General features: G+C 38.3%; 1 protein-coding gene across 2 annotated transcripts in view; it reads left to right on the top strand.

The window, feature by feature from the left end:
- The first annotated feature begins 1588 nt into the window (after positions 1-1588).
- LOC106084668 (sialin) overlaps positions 1589-23414 on the top strand; it is a 43780-nt gene continuing 21954 nt past the window's right edge. Inside the window, exons 1-2 of one of the 2 annotated variants that reach the window (XM_013248531.2) lie at positions 1589-1879; positions 17917-18140. In XM_013248531.2, coding sequence (XP_013103985.2) covers positions 18094-18140 — 47 coding nt within the window. In that variant the 5' untranslated portion in view covers positions 1589-1879; positions 17917-18093. The remainder of the gene's footprint in view (positions 1880-17916; positions 18141-23414) is intronic. The other variant, XM_013248533.2, reaches the window with a different exon arrangement.

The following is a 23414-nucleotide window of genomic DNA, read 5'->3' as shown; positions in this document are numbered from 1 at the left end:
TTAGGCCCTTCGACATCCTTCGTAAATTTGGCTTAGATTGGTCAAGATTTGGATATAGCTGTCATATAGACCGATCCTCCGATTTAGGGTCTTAGGCCCATAAAATCCACATCTATTATCCGATTTTGCTGAAATTTGGGACAGTGAGTTGTGATAAGACCTTCGACATCCTTCGTCAACTTGGTCCAGGTCGGTGCATACTCGGAATGAAAGGTGGTTTACATATATACCCGAGGTGGTGGGTATCCAAAGTTCGGCCCAGCCGAATTTAACGCCTTTTTACTTGTTTAGTACTGAAATGCACAAATTCCCAAAAACCAATTTGCTCCCTCATCTTAGGATACCATTGTGTACCTAAATACCAAAATTCAGACATCTAGCTTAATCCGTAAAAAAGTACCAATTGCGATACCAAACGTACTATTTCTCCCACTTCCGGTACGATGTTGCAAATGTTTTTCTCCAAATCTTATTTTTTCGAGACGCTCTTTCATTTGAGCCCAATTATATCCTCCTACCCCTCTCCGTTCGGCCTATGCAAACAGTTCTCATTTTCGTGCTTCTTGGTCATTTGGAGTACCTAAACGTTCGAATATCTCCAAACCCAGCGTTATCTCGCGCCTACGACCCAGGACCAACATTCGTGCTAAATTTCATGATTCTAGCCATTTGAGCTGGGCAGTGATCAGTCAGTCAATCACTATCCCGTTTGGACCATATTCGGATACAACACCACTGTGACAAATTTCATCAAAATCGGACAATTAATGCTCCTTTTATGGGACCAAAAACTAAAGTCGGGATATCGATACACATACCCAAATATGGACCGATCTGGACCATCGGCACCGATAACGGCAGTGGGTAAAAAAGGTGAAACAAATAAAGAATTATAAGGTTTTGCTGGGCCTAAATTGGGAATCCAGCAGAATGTCGAGGAATCGCAAGGAGTCACAGCTTCAAACTTCAGTGAAACAGGGCCATGAATGCGCCTCTTACTTTTTTAGATTTTTTACCCATTTGAGTTAATAGTCAGGTGGGTAAAAAAATCTTTGCTTCCAAAATGTATGCAGAGTTTTGTGCAACAATTTAGTAATTACACACGCGATAACAGTACCCATAAAGTGTGAGAGATTAAACGATAAACGTAATCTGTCAACAATTGGTGTTTAATCGAAAATTGGTCAGTCATTTCGATAAAGCCTGCAGTGTTTTCAATTTTGCAATGAACATGGCTAAAATAGAGAAATTACCCGCCATCGGCAATAACTGGTTTGCAGAACCAACTCCAAAAGCTTTGGCAGCAGAGCAGCCATAAAAGATTTTCTTGTAAGAACAGCAAAGAGCAGCAGTATATGAGCTGGGGTTTTCAGCTCCACTTTTCCTTTCAGGCAATGATCGTTTTGTGATCGCTAGCCATCATCATAATCACATTTTCTTGTAGTTTCATCAAGGCAGCGGAGTAAGAGATTTTAACCAGCCATCATTGTCGCCAGCGATAAACGTTGTCGTTGGCGTTAATTTGCTCTACTGCTCTGCCAATGCCTTCAATTGAAAAGCGCTTAACTGGCGTTAAGCGGAAAGCGTGTAGTCAGTTCGAGCAAGCAACGCACCTGAGCATTCAGTCATTGACGGAGACTCGAAAGCTTAGGACGGTTATTTCAAGCGAGCAACGCGATTTTAGTTCAAGTGAAGTGAAGTGAAGTTCATTTTTGTTTGGTAACACCCGTGCCGTCGAGAGACCACCAGAAGACATACAAAGTAGTTTATGCTCGAACGCTCGCTCCGTGTGACGTGTGTGTAGAAACTGAAAAACAATAACCAACGTTATTTCAGGAACTGTAACCAGTAGCAGCTGATTGATCTGCAATCTTTCAAGGTAAACCACACCGTATGCAGGCGCTGTGGATAAAAGTGTGGTGTTTTGCTTTTAACTGTGGAACGGAAAGTTCAAACAAAGACTTTTAGTTGTCTGGTTATTATGATGAAAATTTGCATTTTCAGCCGGTTTTGAAATGTCTAAGAAATGTGCTTTTGCTTACAATATTGTGGTAGATTTTTTTTTTTCTTGAAAAAAATTACTTTTATTAATACACATGGTGTGATTTCCTTGTTGGGTTTTGCATTAAATATCTCTCCGTTTAGAATTGTTAAGAAATGACGTTATTGGTTATAAGAAAAAATTTAAACAATTAAAAGGGTGCTAAGTTCGGCAGGACCAAATATTGGAAACCCACCACCATGGATTCTGCAAAAAATGTATACAAAATAAATTTAGTTGAAGTGCCTCTAATTTTATTCTACATATCAAACTTCTGTCCAACCAGCAAAAATTTAAGCTACTAGGAACCGAACAAGGATGATCGATAGACTGGTTTACATGGGAGCTATATCAGGTTGTAAGCCGATTCGGACCGTACATGGCACAGTTGGGAGCTATATCAAGTTATAGACCGATTTGGACCGTACTTGGCACAGTTGTTGGAAGTCATAACAGAACACTGCATGCAAAATTTAAGCCAAATCGAACAAATATTCCGGCTTGTAAGTGGTCAAGAAGTAAAATCAGGAGATCGATTTATATGGGAGCTATATCAGGTCCGATTTCGAGCGTATTTGGTACAGTTGTTAGAAGTCATAGCAAAACTCTACATGCAAACTTTTAACCACATTGGATGAAAATTTCGTCTTCCATGAGCTAAATTCTAATCGGTTTACATGGGAGCTATATCTAAATCTCAATCGATATGTCCCATTTGCAATTCCCAACGACCTACTTGAATATTAAGTATCTGTGCAAAATTTCAAGCGGCTAGCTTTATGTTGACCGCTATCGTGATTTCGACTGACGGACGACATTCTGAGTCGATCTAGCACTCAGAATGTCGAGACCGTCAAAATCCGGAGAAAAATGCACACCTTATGCCCCATAGCCGATATGGACCAAATACTAACAAGTACAACCCATTGTTCAATTATGTATAACAAAATATTGGTATTTCTAGTACCTATATCTAAAAATAAACCCATCTGAACCATATACGACACGGATGTCGAAAAGTCTACCATAAGTCACTGCGTCAAATTTCAGTGAAATCGAAATAAAAATGCTCCTTTTACGGGACAAAGACCTGAAATCGAGCTATTGGTTTATATGGTAGCTATATCCAAATCTGGGCCGATTTGGACCAAGTTGCATTTGGACTGTACCAAATTTCGGCGACATCGGACAATAAATGCGCCTTTTATGCGCCCAAAACTTTAAAGCGAGAGATCGGTCTATATGGCAGCTATATACAAATCTGAACCGATCTGGGCCATTTTGCAGAAAAATGTCGAAGAGCCTTACACAACTAACTGTGCCAAATTTCGGCGACATCGGACAAAAAATGCGCCTTTTATGGGCTCAAAACTTTAAAGCGAGAGATCGGTCTATATGGCAGCTATATACAAATCTGAACCGATCTGGGCCATTTCGCAAAAGAATTTCAAGGGGCTTAATGTAACTCACTGTTCCAAATTTCGGCGACATCGGACAATAAATAGACCTTTTATGGGCCCAAAACCTTAAATCGAGAGATCGGTCTATATGGCAGCTATATCCAAATCTGAACCGATCTGGGCCATTTTGCAGAAGAATGTCAAGGGGCATAACTTTACTCACTGTCCAAAATTTCGGCGACATCGGACAATAAATGTGCATTTTATGAGCCCAAAACTGTAAATCGAGAGATCGGTCTATATGGCAGCTATATCCAAATCTGGACCGAACTGGGCTATTTCGCAGAAGAATGTCAAGGGGCATAACTTTATTCACTGTCCAAAATTTCGGCGACTTCAGACTTATGACTTTCAATAACTGTGCTAATTATGGTTCAAATCGGTCCATGTTTTGATATAGCTGTCGTATAAACCGATCTTGGAACTTGACTTCTTGAGCCAATAGAGCGCTCAATTCTCATCCGATTTTGCTGAAATTTTGCACGAGTTGTTTCATTATGACTTCCAATAACTGTGCTAGGTATGGTGCAAATCGGTACATAACTTGATATTGCTGCCGTATAAACCGATCTGGGGTCTTGACTTCTTGAGCTTCTAGAGGGCCGAATTCTTATCCGATTTGACTGAAATTTTGCAAGTGGTGTTTTGGTATCACATCCAACAACTGCGTTAAGTGTGGTTCAAATCAGTTCATAATCTGGTATAGCTGATCTTGGAAACTTGACTTCTTGAGCTTCTAAAGGGCGTAATTCTTATCTGATTTGACTGGTATTTTGCATGAGGTGTTTTGATATGACTTCCAACAACTGTGTTAAGTATAATTCAAATCGGTTCATAATCTGGCATAGCTGTCATATAAACCGATCTTGGAACTTGATTTCTTGAGCCTCTAGAGGGCTCAATTCTCATCCGATTTGACTGAAATTTTGCATGAGGTGTTTTGTTATGACTTTCAATAACTGTGCTAATTATGTTTCAAATCGGTCCTTGTTTTGATATAGCCGCCATATAAACCGATCTTGGGTCTTGACTTCATGAGCCACCAGAGATCGCAATTCTTATTCGATTTGGTTGACATTTTGCACGTGGTGTTTTGGTATCACATCCAACAACTGCGTTAAGTATGGTTCAAATCGGTCCATGTTTTGATATAGCTGCCATACAAACCGATCTGGGATCTTGACTTCTTGAGCTTCTAGAGGGCACAATTCTCATCCGATTTGGCTGAAATTTTGTACAATGGCTTCTCTCATGACCTTCACCATACGTATTCAATATGATCTGAATCGGTCTTTAGCTTGATACAGCTCCCATATAAACCGATCTCCCGATTTGGCTTCTTGAGCCCCTATAAGGCGCAATTCTTATCCGAATGAACTGAAATATCGCACAATGATTTCTGCAATGTTCAGCATTCATTTATGGTCGGAATCGGACTATAATTTGATATATTCTTTGTTTGCCAAAAAAGACATACCGCTCATAGAACTCGACAAATGCCATCCATGGTGGAGGGTATATAAGATTCGGCCCGGCCGAACTTTGCACTCTTTTGCTTGTTTAAGGAGCGATATCTAGAGCGGCCGTCCCACCTCCAAAGCCCGCCAAATGGAAATTTAAATCAATAATGACAATATTAGGCTCAAATGATAGGTATTTGAGACTAGAGCACGAATCTGAGACATGGTGTACAATCTCACAGCCATACGGGAGATATTTTCCAACCATAGCAATATAGGGCTCAAATGAAAGAAATTTTGGGAGAAGAGCACCAATATGGTATCTACATTAGGGCGAAATATCTGAAAGGCCGTACCAGCAGCCCCAATCAGGACTTTTTCCTGGCCCTGTCAGTATAGGGCTCAGATAAAATAAGAGAGTGAAAGAAGACGCAGCGGAGTGGGCCCTGTCCAGCTAGTCGATCGATATAACAAGCAAGTCGTAGAAAATGTTTTGCAAATGCAAATTTTGTCAATGACCCTTCCACTAAGGAATGGGGGCAAACTTCTCACATATTAATGAGTGCAGTCTGTGTTCAAGTTTAAGCTCAGTGATAAGGGGGCTCCTATTTATAGCCGAGTCTGAACGGCGTGCTGCAGAGCAACACCTCTTTGGAGAGTAGTTTTACATGGCATAGTACCTCATAAATGTTGCCAGCATTAGGGGGCAATAACCACGGCTGAAAATGTTTTTCCAGGCGTTCAGCGTCATAGGCAGACTTGCTAACCTCTGTGCTATGCTGGCTTCCCTTCAATGTTTAGTAAATTTACCAAATTAACGAAACCAAACCATTTAGCTGCATTTTAATGTCTTGTTTTCCATTTTATCAATGTAAGTATCGATATAGCAAAAGAACAACGGTCCAATTAACAAATTTAATGATTTATACAATCTTTCGTGGAATGGCCAATTAATGATAAACACCTTTAATCAATTTTTCACAATAAATCACTATTTTAATTTGTTATCACAAGAAAAAAAATCATAAATGAGCATAAACAATTATTGTCACAATAAATATCGGCATCTAAATCTAAAGAAAAATACATGTGGTAATATTAGAGCCAAAATCGATTGCCTTACTTTATTATATGGCAAAAATAGCCAATTTTGTTTTCGAGCTAATAGTTTATACTAATCAGTTCAACAATTGGGTTGCCCAAAAAGTGATTGCGGATTTTTCATATAGTCGGCGTTGACAAATTTTTTCACAGCTTGTGACTCTGTAATTGCATTCTTTCTTCTGTCAGTTATCAGCTGCTACTTTTAGCTTGCTTTAGAAAAAAAGTGTAAAAAACGTATATTTGATTAAAGTTCATTCTAAGTTTTATTAAAAATACATTTACTTTCTTTTAAAAAATCCGCAATTACTTTTTGGGCAACCCAATATAAGTATATGAACTATTGTCAGAGGTGAATGCTTTTGTTTTCGATATTCACCTATTAAGCTCAAACAGTAAATAAAGAAATCATCACGTAGAGAGAGAGGGAGCAATTTAAAAACACTTGTAGCCTATTCAGAAATTCCAACAACGAGTGTTCCTAACAATTGGAAATTGTGAATAAGATAAGATCTTTCTCTAGACACGTTAAGTTCATTAAAATAGAAAACAGTTGCTTTCATTTTTAGAACATAAAAAATTTACTTAGGAGAAATGGAAGCACGCCCAAAAAATCTAAAAATAAATAAACAAAAAACGGCCTTAAAAACCGATTATTTTACATTCCAGTTTTTATACCCACCACCGAAGGATGGGGGGTATATTCATTTTGTCATTCCGTTTGCAACACATCGAAATATCCATTTCCGATCCTAGCTTATATATAAAACTAGCTGACCCGGACCCGCTCAGCTGCGCCTCTTTTACTTTATATGGAACAAAAGTTCCCTTGCAATATTTATTTTCGACAATTAAAGAACTTTTAGTGAAATACCATGCAAATTTGACTAACAGTTTAACAATATAAGTGCCTTTATCTGAATCCCGAATTTAAGTTTGGATGTAAGGTGTACTCCATTCTTAAAATACTTAATTTCAGCCCGATATTCTCATGATGTCTGATTAAGTGGTGTTTTCAGGGGAGAGGTGGTCCCCCAGATAGTTAGCTCTGAAAAAATATCAGCATCGTGTTCTTCTCTCAAATACCATTTATTTAAACCCCACATTGCCATTGGCTTAAGAGGAGTTTACAGGATGAGGCGTCCCCCAAACACATGGCCCCAAAATAGGTTATCAAATTCGTTTTCTAATCTCAAATACCTTTCATTTGAGCCACATATTGACATGGTCGAAATTTGTTTTCCTTTGGGGGTGTTTTGGGAATGGGAAAGACCCCCAGAAAATTGGTCCCGCAAAATGGGAATGAATTCTTGCTCTACCCCCCAATTCCATTCATTTAAGATCCACATTGACATGGTCGCTAAATATGCCCGATTTAGGGGTGTTTTGGGGATTGGGATTGGGGTGGTTCCCCAAACACTATGCCGGGAAAATATATCAGCAACTTGCTCTTTTCCATTCATTTCAACTCCTTATTGCAAAAGTCAGCAAATATGTACGGTTTAGGGTATTGGCCCTAAAAACTATGAATATTTAGTTCCACTCTCTTTAAGACTCAAATTGTCTTGGTGAGCAAATATGTCCTATTTGGGGGTTGTTATGGTGGGTTGTTTGATTGATATCAAATTCGTGCTTTACTCCCAAAGACCTTTCATTTGAGCCCCATATTGCTATGATCGTCAATTTATCCCCTTTGGGGGATGTTTTTGGTGAAATACGGCCCCCCCAAACACTTGGTCCCGTATTTGGATATCAGATTTGTATTCTACACTCAAATACCTTTCCCCATAAGTCCTGTTTGGGGGGTGTATTGGGAAAGGGGTGGACCCCCAGAAACGTGGTCCCATATTTGGATATCAGATTCGTATTCTACTCGCAAATACCTTTCATTTGAGTCCCATATTGTCATGGGCGGTAAATATGTCCGATTTTGGGGTGTTTTGGGGCTTGGGGTGGTCCCCCTAGCACTTGGTCCGACAATTGGATATCAGATACGTTTTTTTATTCTAAATACCTTTCTTTTTAGTCCCATATTGTCGTGATCGGTATAAATATACGTTTGGTAGGTTTTAGGGTGGCCCCCCTAGGTACCCCATCTGAAATTTGGATACCAAATTTTTATTTTTAGTGTACTATATGACAGCACACGAAATTTCGCTTAAACCGCACCACCCATCTCCGAGATCTGGCGTTTCTGAAAAAAAGGGGTAAGGGGGAGGGTCAGATAACAAAAAATTTAGTACCCTATTTTCACCACGGGGACATTATGCACCATTTCAACAAAATCGGTTCAGCCGTTTCTGAGTCTATAAGGAACACACAAACATACAAACAAACACAAATTCATTTTTATTTTCTTCTTTTTCCGACATCTCTTCTTAGGCTAAAAAGGATATAAGAAATGATTTGCTCTGACATTAGAGCCATATCAAGATATGGTCCTGTTTGGACCACAATTAAATTATATGTTGGAGACCTGTGTAAAATGTCAGCCAATTCGAATATAAATTGCTCCCCTTGGGGGCTCAAGGAGTAAAATAGAGAGATCGCTTTATATGGGATTTATGTATATCAAGTTATGAACCGATTTGAACCATAGAGGCAAAAGAAGTCAAGTCTGTTTATTATACAGCTATATCAGGTTATGAACCGATTTAAACCATACTTACCACAGTTATTGGAAGTCATAACAAAACACTTCATGCAAAATTTCAATCAAAACGGATAAGAATTGCGCCCTCTAGCGGCTCATCAAGTCAAGATTTAAGATCGGTTTATATGGCAGCTATATCAGGTTATGAATGGTTTTAAACCATACTTAGCACAGTTGTTAAAAGTCATAACAAAACACGTCAGTCACGCAAAGTCTCAGCCAAATCGGATGAGAATAGCGCCCTATAGGTGCTCAAGAAGTCAAGATGCATGATCGGTTATATAGCAGCAATATAAGGTTATATACCGATTTGAACCATACTTAGCACAGATGTTTGCAGTCATAATAAAACACCTCATGCAAAATTTCAACCAAATCGGATAAGAATTGCGCCCTCTAGCGGCTCAAGAAGTCAAGATTTAAGGTCGGTTTACATGGCAGCTATACGAAGTTATGAACTTATTTAAACCATACTTAGAACAGTTTTTAAGTATACTCCCACCTAAGGATGGGGATATATTGGTTTTGTCATTCCGTTTGCAACACAAGGAAAAATCCATTTCCGATCCATATTCTTGATCAGCGTAAAAATCTAAGACGATCTAGCCATGTCCGTCCTTCTGTCCGTCCGTCCGTCTGCTTGTCTGTCTGTCAGTTGAAATCACGGCATTGAGCTGCAATTTTGCATACATTCTTTTTTTGCTTCATACGCTGGTTAAGTTCGAAGATGGGCTATATCGAACTATATCTTGATATAGCCCCCCTATAGACCGATCCGCCGATTTAGGATCTTAGGCCCATAAAAGCCACATTTATTATCCGATTTTGCTAAAATTTTGGACAGTGAGTTATGCTAGGCCCCTTCATCATCCTTCTTCAATTTGGCCCAGATCGGTTCAGATTTGGATATAGCTGCCATATAGACCGATTCGCCGATTTAGGGTCTTAGGCCCATAAATGCCACATTTATTGTGAAATTTTACTTAAATTCGTGGCAGTGAGTTGTGTTATGCCCTTCGATATCTTTGTTCAATTTGGCCCGGATCGGTCCAGATTTGGATATAGCTCCCATATAGACCGATCTCTCGGTTTTAGATTTTTGGGCCATAAAAGGCGCATTTATTGTCCGATGTCGCCGAAATTTGGGACAGTGAGTAACGTTAAGCCCCTCGATATATTTGTGCAATATGGCCCAGATCGGTACAGATTTGGATATAGCTGCCATATAGACCGATTCTCCGATTTAGGGTCTTAGGTCCATAAATGCCACATTTATTATCCGATTTTACTGAAATTTAGGACAGTGAGTTGTGTTATGCATTTCGACATCTATGTTCAATTTGGCCCAGATCGGTCTAGATTTCGATATAGCTGTCATATAGATCGATCTGTCGATTTAAGGTCTTGGACCCATAAAAGACGCATTTATTGTCCGATGTCGCCGAAATTCGGGACAGTGAGTCGTGTTTGGCCCTTTGACATCCTTCTTCAATTTGGTCCAGATCGGTACAGATTTGGATATAGCTGCCATATAGACCGATCCGTCGATTTAAGGTCTTGCGGCCATAAAAAGCGCATTTATTATCCGATGTCGCCGAAATTTGGGACAGTGAGTTAGGTTAAGCCCCTCGATATACTATTGCAATATGGCACAGATCGGTCCAGATTTGGATATAGTTGCCATATTGACCGATCTCTTGATATATGGCCTTGCGTCCATAAAAGCCACATTTATTATGCGTTTTTGCTGAAATTTGGGACAGTGAGTTGTGTTGAGCCCCTCGACATACTTTTGCAATATGGCACAGATCAGTCCAGATTTGGATATAGCTGCCATATTGACCGATCTCTCGATTTGAGGTTTTGGAGCTATAAAAGGCGCATTTATTATCCGATGTCGGCGAAATTTGGGACAGTAAGTTGTGTTAGGCCCTTCGACATGCTTCTTTAGTTTGGTCCAGATTGGTTCAGATTTGGATATAGCTGCCATATAGACCGATCTCTCGGTTTAAGGTTTTGGGGCTATAAAATGCGCATTTATTGTCCGATGTCGCCGACATTTAGGACAGTGAGTTGTGTTATGCCCTTCGACATTTTTTTTTCAATTTGGCTCAAATCGGTCCGGACTTGAATATTGCTGCCATATAGACCGTTCTCACGATTTAAGGTCTTGCGCCCATAAAAGGCGCATTTATCGTCCGATGCCTCCGAAATTTGGGGCAATTGTGTTAGGCTCTTCAACATTTTTCTGCAACTTGGCCCAAATCGGTCCAGATTTGGATATAGCCGCCATATAGACAAATATCTCGATTTAGAGTCTTGGCCCCATAAAAGGCGCATTTATAATTCGATTTCACTGAAATTTGACACAGTGACTTATGTTGGGCTTTTCGACATCCGTTTCGTATATGGTTCAGATCGGTTTATTTTTTTTTTTATATCTACTAAAAAGATTAATTCTTTTGTTATACACAATTGAGCAATGACTTGTACTTATTAGTATTTCCAAATCGGAACATATTTCGATATGGCTGCTAAGGTATGCATTTTTCACCGAATTTTGACGAAAAGTGGTTTCCGCATATACCCGGGGTGATGGGTATCCAAAATTCGGCCCGGCCGAACTTAACGTCTTTTTACTTGTTCTTATTCCACTTGGCGTGTTTCGGACACAACTACAAGAAGAACCGCCCTAATCATTGTGCTATAATTTTAATCGGACAATACTATTAGCATGAAAGACTTAGGCCCTGTTGTTCCTTAATACCATATTTGCCCGAAATTCGCAAGTATGTTACTAGTCAAGTTTTGAACTCTCACTTTCAAGGCCGTAAGCGAGTTTTTTTACTACTGTGGTCTATTAATAATTTTTTTAAATAGACATAACTTCAATTGCGACCTAACTACGTAGTTCATAAATCACATGTTTTTTATAGATCAGGAACTTCATCCAAGTCTTATCGGTAATCCAGGGAAAATAATATACAAATATTTTCTAGTCATCCATCATTGCTGGCAACATTTTGATATGCCATTCACTGGGAAGACTTTCATCCTAACCCAATTGAAATGTTTAGCATTTCTGGGAAGAAATGCTTATTTGTGTAAATAATCTCCAAAATAAACTTTAGTTCTACATTTCTACGTCGTGATCCGTTAATCTTTATTAACCATCATAATTTTGTTCAAAGCCTCTTAGCACATGCCAATTGGAGGGACGAGTGTCTATCTTTATAGCACCGTTCTATAATAAATCATATCTTTTGTTATTTCAATTCAAGAACTTTTTTTCTCAACACCTTTTGTTTTTTTCCTACTGGCAAGTGTTGTGATTACTCAATTTGAAACTTAATTCCCGTAAATTATAATTGACATTGAAGAACAAGCACACAAACAAAAAGTGAAAACATTTCTCTCTTATTAAAGAAGGAAAAATGTAATTAAAAGTTGACAATTTGCAAACGTTAATTAAGGCTATGTAAGCCCATGGGTTTAGTGAATTTTTGCCCTAAGCCTCAATTTTTTCCAAAATAATGATGAATTTCCTTTGTGCCTCTTCCATGACTAAGTTGTCATTTGCACATATCTTGGCTTCCTGGTTTCTAATTCCCACTACATTTATTATCTCCGTCATAGTGATCACAGATGTTTAGTTTCCACAATGAATTTGTCTTTTCAAATTATTTGAGTAAATATTGAAAGTGATCGGCTTTTTATTTCATTCACTTAAATTAGTCTCACATAATTGCAGAGTGTGTTAATACACTGTGCATATTTACCCAAGTGATTCCTACAGTTTAATAACTATATAATAAAAATGTCAGGGTATGGATTACGTTCGATTTTTCACACTTGAATTAATCTATTTTTCGTCAATGATTTAAATAACGAAATTGAAAGGTGAATTGAATCAATGCAATGTATCCCCAGTGCATCTGCAAATGTCAACACAAATTATCAAGAATTCTAATAAATACTCAATGAGAGATGAAAACCAGTAAGGAAAGGCAAAAGTCGGATAGCACTTATATCCAAATTTAGTCAGACTTTAATTTTGCATACCTATTGAAATATCAAATAGAACTTTACACAATGTTCTTACGATGGTACGAAATCTCATGAAAAACTTTGTAGAAATCGGATCAAAATTGTGGCTTCTACAGCCTTAAAAGGCCATATCGGATGAAAAATATACATGGGAGCTATATCAAAATCTGGACCGATATTTATGAAACTTTGCACACATATGAGGACGTTGAATAAATCGCTCTATGCCAAATTTTGTAAGGATGGGACCAAAATTGTGGCTTCTACAGCCTTAAAATGCCATATCGAATGAAAAATATATATGGGAGCTATATCAAAATCTGGACCGATATTTATGAAACTTTGCACACATATGAGGACATTAAATAAATCGCTCCATGCAAAAGTTTGTAAAGATCGGATCAAAATTGTGGCTTCTACAGCCTTAAAAGGCCATATCGGATGAAAAATATATATGGGAGCTATATCAAAATCCGGGCCGATATTTATGGAACTTTGCACACATATGAGGACGTTGAATAAAACGCTCTATGCCAAATTTTGTAAGGATTGGACCTTCTACAGCCTTAAAAGGCCATATCGGATGAAAAATATACATGGTAGCTATATCAAAATCCGGGCCGATATTTATGAAACTTTGCACACATATGAGGACGTTGAATAAATCGCTCCATGCAAAAGTTTGTAAAGATCGGATCAAAATTGTGGCTTCTACAGCCTTAAAAGGCCATATCGGATGAAAAATATATATGGGAGCTATATAAAAATCCGGGCCGATATTTATGGAACTTTGCACACATATGAGGACGTTGAATAAAACGCTCCATGCCAACGTTGGTAAAGATCGGACCAAAATTGTGGCTTCTACATCCATAAAAGGCCATATCGGATGAAAAATATATATGGGAGCTATATCAAAATCCGGGCCGATATTTATGGAAGTTTGCACACATATGAGGACGTTGAATAAAACGCTCTATGCCAAATTTTGTAAGGATTGGACCAAAATTGTGTTTTCTATAGCCTTAAAAGGCCATATCGGATGAAAAATATATACGGGAGCTATATCAAAATCTGGACCGATATTTATGAAACTTTGCACACATATGAGGACGTTGAATAAATCGCTCCATGCAAAAGTTTGTAAAGATCGGATCAAAATTGTGGCTTCTACAGCCTTAAAAGGCCATATCGGATGAAAAATATATATGGGAGCTATATAAAAATCCGGGCCGATATTTATGGAACTTTGCACACATATGAGGACGTTGAATAAAACGCTCCATGCCAACGTTGGTAAAGATCGGACCAAAATTGTGGCTTCTACATCCATAAAAGGCCATATCGGATGAAAAATATATATGGGAGCTATATCAAAATCCGAGCCGATATTTATGGAAGTTTGCACACATATGAGGACGTTGAATAAAACGCTCTATGCCAAATTTTGTAAGGATTGGACCAAAATTGTGTTTTCTATAGCCTTAAAAGGCCATATCGGATGAAAAATATATACGGGAGCTATATCAAAATCTGGACCGATATTTATGAAACTTTGCACACATATGAGGACGTTGAATAAATCGCTCCATGCAAAAGTTTGTAAAGATCGGATCAAAATTGTGGCTTCTACAGCCTTAAAAGGCCATATCGGATGAAAAATATATATGGGAGCTATATAAAAATCCGGGCCGATATTTATGGAACTTTGCACACATATGAGGACGTTGAATAAAACGCTCTATGCCAAATTTTGTAAGGATCGGACCAAAATTGTGGCTTCTACATCCTTAAAAGGCCAAAAAGGGCACTTATGCAAAATTTTGTGAAAATCGGGCAACAAATGCGACCTGTACCTTGATTACAAGAATACATGGACAGACGGACATAGCTAAATGGAATCAGAAAATGATTCTAAGCCGATCCGTATACTTATCAATGGGTCTAGCTCTTTTCCTTCTCAGCGTTGCAAACAAATGTACAAATCTACAATACCCTGTACCACAGCAGTGGTGTAGGCTATAATGAATCAGAACAATCTGCTAAAGGTGGAAGTCTGTAATTGTAGGCGATTTTTGATGAAGTCTACAGGGCTAAAGTAAAACAGGGTCAAAACTTTTTAATTGGCTTTTACGGTACTATGTATTGACTAAATCTTATATATCGATTTGTGTTTGTTTGTCTGTTCCTTATAGACTCAAAAACGGCTGAAGCGATTTTCTTGAAATTTTCCCAGATCGTGCATAATGATCCCGTGCTGAGAATTGGGTACTACGTTTTTATACCCACCACCGAAGGATGGGGGTATATTCATTTTGTCATTCCGTTTGCAACACATCGAAATATCCATTTCTGACCCTATAAAGTATATATATAAAGATATATATTCTTGATATAGCTGCCATATAGACCGATTTCTTGATTTATGGTTTTGGGCCCATAAAATGCTCATTTATTGCCCGATGTCCCCGAAATTTGGAACAGTAAGTTAAGTTAAGCCCCTTGACATACTTCTGCAATATCGCACAGATCGGTCCAGATTTGGATATAGCTGCCATATAGACCGATATCTAGGTTTTAGGTTTTGGGGCCATAAAAGGCGCATTTATTGTCCGATGTCGCTGAAATTTGAGACAGTGAGTTTGGTTAGGCTCTTCGACGTCCTTCTTCAATTTTGCCCAGATCGGTCCAGATTTGAATATAGCTGCCATATAGACCGATCTCTGGATTTAAGGTTTAGGGCCCATAAAAGAGGCATTTATTGTCCGATTTCGCCGAAATTTGGGACAGTGCTTAGTGTTAGGCTCTTCGACATGTTTATGCAACTTGGCCCAATTCGGTCCAGATTTGGATATAGCTGCCATGTAGACCGATATCTCGATTTAAAGTCTTGGCCCCATAAAAGGCGCATTTATAATCCGATTTCAATGAAATTTGACACAGTGACTTATGTTCGGCTTTTCGACATCCGTGTTCATATATAGTTCAGATCGGTATGAGGTATATGAGTATAAGGTATGAAATTTTCACCGAATTTTGATGAAAGGTGGTTTGCATATATACCCGAGGTGGTGGGTATCCAAAGTTCGGCCCGGCCGAACTTAACGCCTTTTTACTTGTTTGATATCTGAAGGGGGGCGGACCCTCCCCCTTACCCTTATTTTCAGAAACTCCAGATCTCGAAGATGGGTGGTGCGATTGAAACGAAATTTTGTGTGCTCTCTTATAAAATTTTGCCCATGAACATTCCACTAAGGAGCAGGGGGAAACTTCTCACATATCAATGAGTGCAGTCCGATTCAAATTTAAGCTCAGTGATAAGGGGCCTGCTTTTTATAGGCGAGTCTGAACGGCATGCCGCAGTGCGACACCTCTTTGGAGAGAAGTTTTACAGTTTGGCATACTACCTCACAAATGTTGCCAGCATTAGAAGGGGAAAACCATCGCTGAAATTTTTTTTTGATGGTCTCGCCAGGATTCGAAACCAGGCGTTCAGTGTCATAGGCGGACATGGTAAGCTCTGCGCTACGGTTGCCTCCGCTCTCTTATAGTAATCTAAAAACAAAAATTTGGTATCCAAATTTCGGTTGGGGTACCTAGGGGGGACGCCCCACCCCATAACCTACCAAATTTATATATATAGATTAGTCATGACAATATGGGACTCAAATGAAAGTTATTTAAGAGTAGAATACGTATTTGATACCCAAATGTGGGACCAAGTATTTGGGAGACCATCCCAACCTCCCAAAACACCCCTAAATCGGACATATTTACAGACCATGTCAATATGGGATTTAAGTGAAATGTATTTACGAGTTGAATACGAATCTGATATGAAAATGTGCGACCAAGAGTTGGAGGGGCCGCCTCTCCCTAACAATATCCCCAAACAGGACTTTTTTACTGACCATCGCAATATGGGGTCATTTAAGTATAGAATACGAATATGATATCCAAATGTGGAACGAAGTGTTTTTGGGGCCGCCCCTCCTCAAAAACACCCCCCAAAGAGCACAAATTTACCACCATAGCAATATGGGGCTCAAAAAAAAGGTCTTTGGTAGTATCCCACGAATATCTGATGATATTTGGGAAAAAGTTTCTATGAGGCTAACCCACCCCATAACACCACCCAAATTGGAAAAGAAGGTGCTTTCAAGTAGAATACGAGGCTGATATAAAGGGTGATTTTTTTGAGGTTAGGATTTTCATGCATTAGTATTTGACAGATCAGGTGGGATTTCAGACATGGTGTCAAAGAGAAAGATGCTCAGTATGCTTTGACATTTCATCATGAATAGACTTACTAACGAGCAACGCTTGCAAATCATTGAATTTTATTACCAAAATCAGTGTTCGGTTCGAAATGTGTTCATTCACCGTAACGTTGCGTCCAACAGCCTCCCCCTTACCCCAAAAATGCCACCCATATCCGAAAATGGTCCGATGGGCACGACAAGGCTATCAAATGAAAGGTATTGGAGACCAGAAAACGAAGATGGTATTAAAATTTGAGTCCAAGTACCCAACGGGCGAGCTTTTCACACTTTAATGAGTGCTTTCCGATTCAAGTTTGAATTCAATTATAAGGGTCCTCCATTTTATAGCCGAGTCCGAACGGCGTCCCGCAGTGCGTCACCTCTTTGGGAAAAATCTTTTAAATGACCATGCATGGCATTGTACCTCGCAAATGTCGCCAACCACCGTTTTGTCCGATGTTCTCGCCAGGATTCGAACGCGTTCAGCGTCACGAATTCGATATCCGCATTCAGGGCGAAGTGTCCCCACCCTAAATAGACATTAGGGAGTTAAAGAAGGCGCAGCGGAGCGGGCCCTGTCCAGCTAGTAGTATATAAAAGAAAAATCAATAAAAGATGCAAACATTTAATACATCTTTATAAATTTTAGGAACTTTCATTTGTTAAATCATAAATGTACGCCTTTTTTAAGTAACTTAGCAACCCATCATTATCCTCACCCTGATTAGAGCTAAAAATCGTAACAAATTCATCTCTAAATTTGTTTACAAAATACATGAAACTTTCTGTAATTGAGCATCGTTATAGTCGCATGATGTTTTGTACAATATTTCGTGTTGTAAATAACTTTAATTGAATGCCTTTTGTTTATTTGTTTATTCATTCATTACAGATAAATCTGCTAGTCCGTCTGTATAACCGTCCAAAAACAAAAAAAAAAGGAGTGTGCGTGTTCCAGAGAGATTTGAACTGTTTGCATGGCTTGCATTAACCAGTAATAGACGTCAAGAGCTGCATCATTTATCGATAGTTTTTATACGAATTCATGAACTAACCTTCAAACAACACAATGGCAAAAGGGAACGGTCATAATTTGGAGGCTTCAAACTACGATCCGTAAGTAGAAACTGACGATGGATAAATATGATATTCTATCGAAATTATTTCCATGGGAAATTCAGTCACAATTTTTTCTATGGAAAATTTTATCAAAATTTTATTATTGTAACCAATTTGTTTTAAAAGTTTCTTTCTATAACAAAATTTTCAAAATTGCTTTGGTTTAAACGTTTATTTAATGCATATTGTATTCTTTGTAAGGCAACTTTAAGCTTTTACTTTTCAATGTTGTTAAATTTTTTTTATACCCACCAACGTAGGATAGGGGGTATATTCATTTAGTCATTCCGTTTGCAACACATCGAAATATTCCGACCCTACAAAGTACATATATTTCGGATCGTCGGAAAATTCGAAGACGATTTAACGATGTCCGTGTGTCGGTCCGGCTGTCTGTCGGTTGCAATCTCTCTAGAGCCTTAAACAATTGAAATATTGAGCGGAAATTTGGCACAATTACGTCTTTCCGATGCACGCTGGTTAAGTTCTTGAACGGGTCAAATCGGACCATATTTGGATATAGCTGCTATATAGACCGATTTTCCGATAAAGGGTCTAATGCCCATAAAAACTTTATTTTTCATCAGATTTTGCTGAAATTTGTAACAGTGAGTAGTTTAAGGCTTTCCGACAACTGATCCAAATATGGTTCAGATCGGACTATATTTAGATATAACTACCATATGGACCGATCTCCCGATAAAGGGTCTGAAGACCATAAAAGCTTAATTTTTTTACCCGATTTCGCTGAAATTTGCAACAGTGGTTTATTTTAAGCCTCCCAACATCTGACCTAAATATGGACTAGATCGGTCCATATTTAGATATAGCTGCCATATAGACCGATGTCCCGATAAAGAGTCTGAGGCCATAAAAGCTTTATTTATTATCCGTTTTCGTTGAAATTCAAAACAGTGAATTATTTTTAACCTCCTGACACCCGACCAAAATATGATTGAGATCGGACTATATATAGATATAGCTGCCATATAGACCGATCTCCCGATAAAGGGTCCGAAGGCCATAAAAGCTTTATTTATCACCCGATTTCGCTGAAATTTGAAACAGTGAGTAGGTTAAGACCTCCCAACATGCGACCTAAATATGGTTCTGATCGGACTATATTTAGATATATCTGCCATATAGACCGATGTGCTGATAAGGGGTCTGAAGGTCATAAAAGCTTTATTTTTGGACCGACTTCGCTATAATTTGAAACAGTGAGTAGGTTAAGACCTCCCAACATCCAACCTAAATATGGTTGAGATCGGACTATATTTAGATATAGCTGCCATATAGACCAATCTCCCGATAAAGGGTCTGAAGTCCGTAGAATCTTTAATTATTACCCGATTTCGCTGAAATTTTAAACAGTGAGTTTTTCTGGGCCTCACGATATCCGATCTTAATATGGTTCAGATCGGTTTATAATTGGATATATCTGCCAAAAAGACCAATATTTTGTTCTGCAAAAGTGAATAGTGACATATATATTAGACCACCCAATGTCCGTGCCGAATTTGGGTGCTTAAGTTATCCAATTTTCATCGGATTGTGACGAAATGGAATTTACATATATACCCAAAGTGGTGGTTATCCAAAGTTCGGCCCGGCCGAACTTAATGCCTTTTTACATGTTGAAGAATAAATTTGCCAATATTTAACACCCTCTGTTGCTTATTTTGTGCATTTGCAAAAATAAAATCAATAATTCTCCATCGCTACAATAAGCAAAACGTAATTTTACTATAAATCATATTTTTATACCCTCCACCATAGGATGTAACTCCTCGAAATAGTCGACTAAGACCCCATATAGTATATATATTCGTGTTCGTCGTGATATTTTAAGTCGATTTAGCCATGTCCGTCCGTCTGTCCTTCCGTCCGTCTGTCTGTCCGTCCGGCATTCCGTCTGTCCGTCCGTCCTTCCGTCGGTCCATCTGTCTGTCGAAAGCACGCTAACTTTCGAAGGAGTAAAGCCAGCCGCTTACAATTTTGCACAAATACTTCTTATTTGTGTGGGTTAGTTGGGATTGTAAATGGCATATATCGGTCCATGTTTGGGTATAGCTGCCATATAAATCGATCTCGCGTCTTGACTTCTTGAGCCACTAGAGGGCACAACTCATATCCGATTTGGCTGAAATTTTGCATGAGGTGTTTTATTATGACTTCCAATAACTGTGCCAAATATGGTTTGAATTGATCCATAACCTGATATAGCTGCTTTATAAACCGATCTCGGGTCTTGACTTCTTGAGCCACTAGAGGGCACAATTTTTATCCAATTTGGCTGAAATTTAGTATAAGGTGTTTTATTATGACTTCCAATAACTGTTGTATGTTTAGTTGAAATCGGTCCATAACCTGATATAGCTGCCATATAAACCGATCTCGGGTCTTGACTTCTTGAGCCACTAGAGGGCACAATTTTAATCCAATTTGGCTGAAATTTTGCATGAGGTGTTTTATTACGACTTCCAGTAACTGTGCCAAACATGATTTGAATCGATTCGTAACCTGATATAGCTGCCAGATAAACCGATCGGGGATCTTGATTCTTGACCCCCAAGAGGGCGTAATTATTATCCGATTTGGCTGACATTTCGCATGAGGTGTTTAATTACGATTTCCAATAACTGTGCCAAATATGATTTAATAACCTGATATAGCTGCCATATAAACCGATCTCGCGTCTTGACTTCTTGAGCCACTAGAGGGCACAATTTTTATCCGATTTGGCTGAAATTTTGCACGAGGTGTTTTATTACAACTTCCAATAACTGTGGCAAATATGTTTCAAATCGGTTTATAACCTGATATAGCTGCCACATAAACCGATCGGGGATCTTTATTCTTGACCCACAAGAGGGTGTAATTATTATCCGATTTGGCTGAAATTTTGTACATCGGCTTCTTCCATGACCTCCTACATACATTTCAAATATGGTCATAATTGGTTTGTAGCCTGAAACAGCTCCATATAAACCAATCTCCCTATTTTACTTCTTGAGCCCCTAAAAGGCAAAATTTTTATTCGATTTGGCTGAAATTTTACACATAGACTTTTACTGTGGTCTCCAACATTCAATTCAATTGGCATAGTAATTCTTTTCTTGTATCCTTTTTTTGTCTTAAAAGAGATACTCGACAAATGCGATCCATGATGGAGGGTATATAAGATTCGACCCGGCCGAACTTTTCTTCTTTTTACTTTCCACAATCTAGTTTCCATTCTCCATGTTTCTAAGCCAAGCCCCTTGCTTGAAGCAAAGCAATTAAGTACTAGGAAACAAATCGTTTAAGCTCGCAAAGAATTATTCAAAATCTTGTTATTTGCTATCCACTTTGAATGATTTTGCAGCAAAAATGCAATCACTTCATAATTGAGTTGACTATCAGGCCGTTAGTCCGCTGCACATGTTTCCACAAAAGCTCTGGCTATAGGGGGTGTGTGTGCGTGTGTGTGTTTGTGTGTGGGTAACCCCACCACACTCAAGTGCTTATTATATTTCACAGAAATTGTGTAATAAATCGATGCTCTTACCTCTCCGCCACGACTACTTCTAATTATAGCAGGCGGTTTATGATAAGGGGCCCGCGCATGTAGTCAGATTCCTGAACTTAAGTACGTATGGTTGTTTACAAATCTAAATACGGTATTTGTACAATATTTATGATATCTCTCTAAGATCACCGTAAAGATAAGCAAATGACTGACATTCAATTACCCAATTTAAAAAGATTTAACATAACCATCGTTTAACGTCAAGGCAGCACGCTCAGAGGACACATCATGCGTAGATAGACGGTGTAGCGAGTTGTGTAGCAAATGTATGGCACATCAGAAAATTGATATTTATTTAGACCTAGGAAGCGTTATTGTCATCATTTTATACAATTGAAAGGTAGGTAATAACAATTAACTCTTATCTATGAGTATTTGAATACCAACTAATTGATGTATTGATAGCAAAGAAACAGAGTGAATAAAAAAATTTAATAAATATTATTTCTAATCAAAAAATAAGTGGAAATTATCTTTAAAAAATAATTTTTATAATTGTTTGCCCTAGAATGGCGGGTGTACCAATTCACCCACTTAGCTTGCAACATATAGGCATAATCGTTTGTTCCCAGTCTTCTTATACCTGTCCTAGTAGACTGGGGGCCTCCTCGTATAGCGCAAACATGCGTACAGCCATAGTCCGAACTTTGAAGGGTAAGTAGAGGGTAAGCCAATAAAACACTTGAGTTAAATCAAGATTAATTTGTTTTATTAAAGCAACATAAATTTAGCACATCAAAAGAATAAAAGTCTTGGCAACTATTACTGCAAACGAGTAAAAGCGTGGGCCGGACCATCTTACAGACCATACGCTCTGGATGGCATTTGGCAAGTTCCTTGAATGACCTTTCAAATAATGAAATCGGTTAATACTGGACATACAGGGTAGCTGAAACAAAGTATTACCAATCCAAATGACCACATACAAAAATGTGGCTACCACAACAGCCAGTTTTTATACTCAACACCATAGCATGGGGGTATACTAATCTACACTGATAGAGAAATTTACTTGCCAATATCGCCTGGCCTTATTTTGTTTTGCTTCATTGGCAACGATTTTTAATACCATTTGGTATCAATTCAATATCAGACAAAGGAGGCTATTAAGAATTGATGGCGTCACATTTGTATTCTAGTCATTGCGCCAGAAGTGTTGTTGAGCTTTGTACTTAAAATATTGACGCCATTATAAAATATTTCTTAAACAAATAAAAAAAATGTTTAATACAATTTAAGCGCGTAAAAACCTGTTCAAATAATCGAAAGTGGTGAAAATGGAAATATTGGGTTGCCCAAAAAGTAATTGCGGATTTTTCATATAGTCGGCGTTGACAAATTTTTTCACAACTTGTGACTCTGTAATTGCATTCTTTCTTCTGTCAGCTATCAGCTGTTACTTTTAGCTTGCTTTAGAAAAAAGGTGTAAAAAAAGTATATTTGATTAAAGTTCATTCTAAATTTTTGTAAAAATGCAATTACTTTCTTTTAAAAAATCCGTAATTACTTTTTGGGCAACCCAATATATACTCACCACCATAGATGACCATAGACCACCATAGAAGGGTGTACTAATCTACATTGATAGAAAAATGAACTTTGCCAATACCGCCTGCTATTATTTTGTTTTGCTTCATTGGCAACGATTTTTAATACCATTTGGTATCAATTCAATACCAGACAAAGGAGGCTATTAAGAA

The sequence above is a fragment of the Stomoxys calcitrans genome, chromosome 1, assembly GCF_963082655.1.
Source record: "Stomoxys calcitrans chromosome 1, idStoCalc2.1, whole genome shotgun sequence".
Classification (NCBI taxonomy): domain Eukaryota; kingdom Metazoa; phylum Arthropoda; class Insecta; order Diptera; family Muscidae; genus Stomoxys; species Stomoxys calcitrans.
The sequence above is the reverse complement of the archived record's forward strand: the minus strand, read 5'-3'. Positions and strand labels throughout refer to the sequence as shown.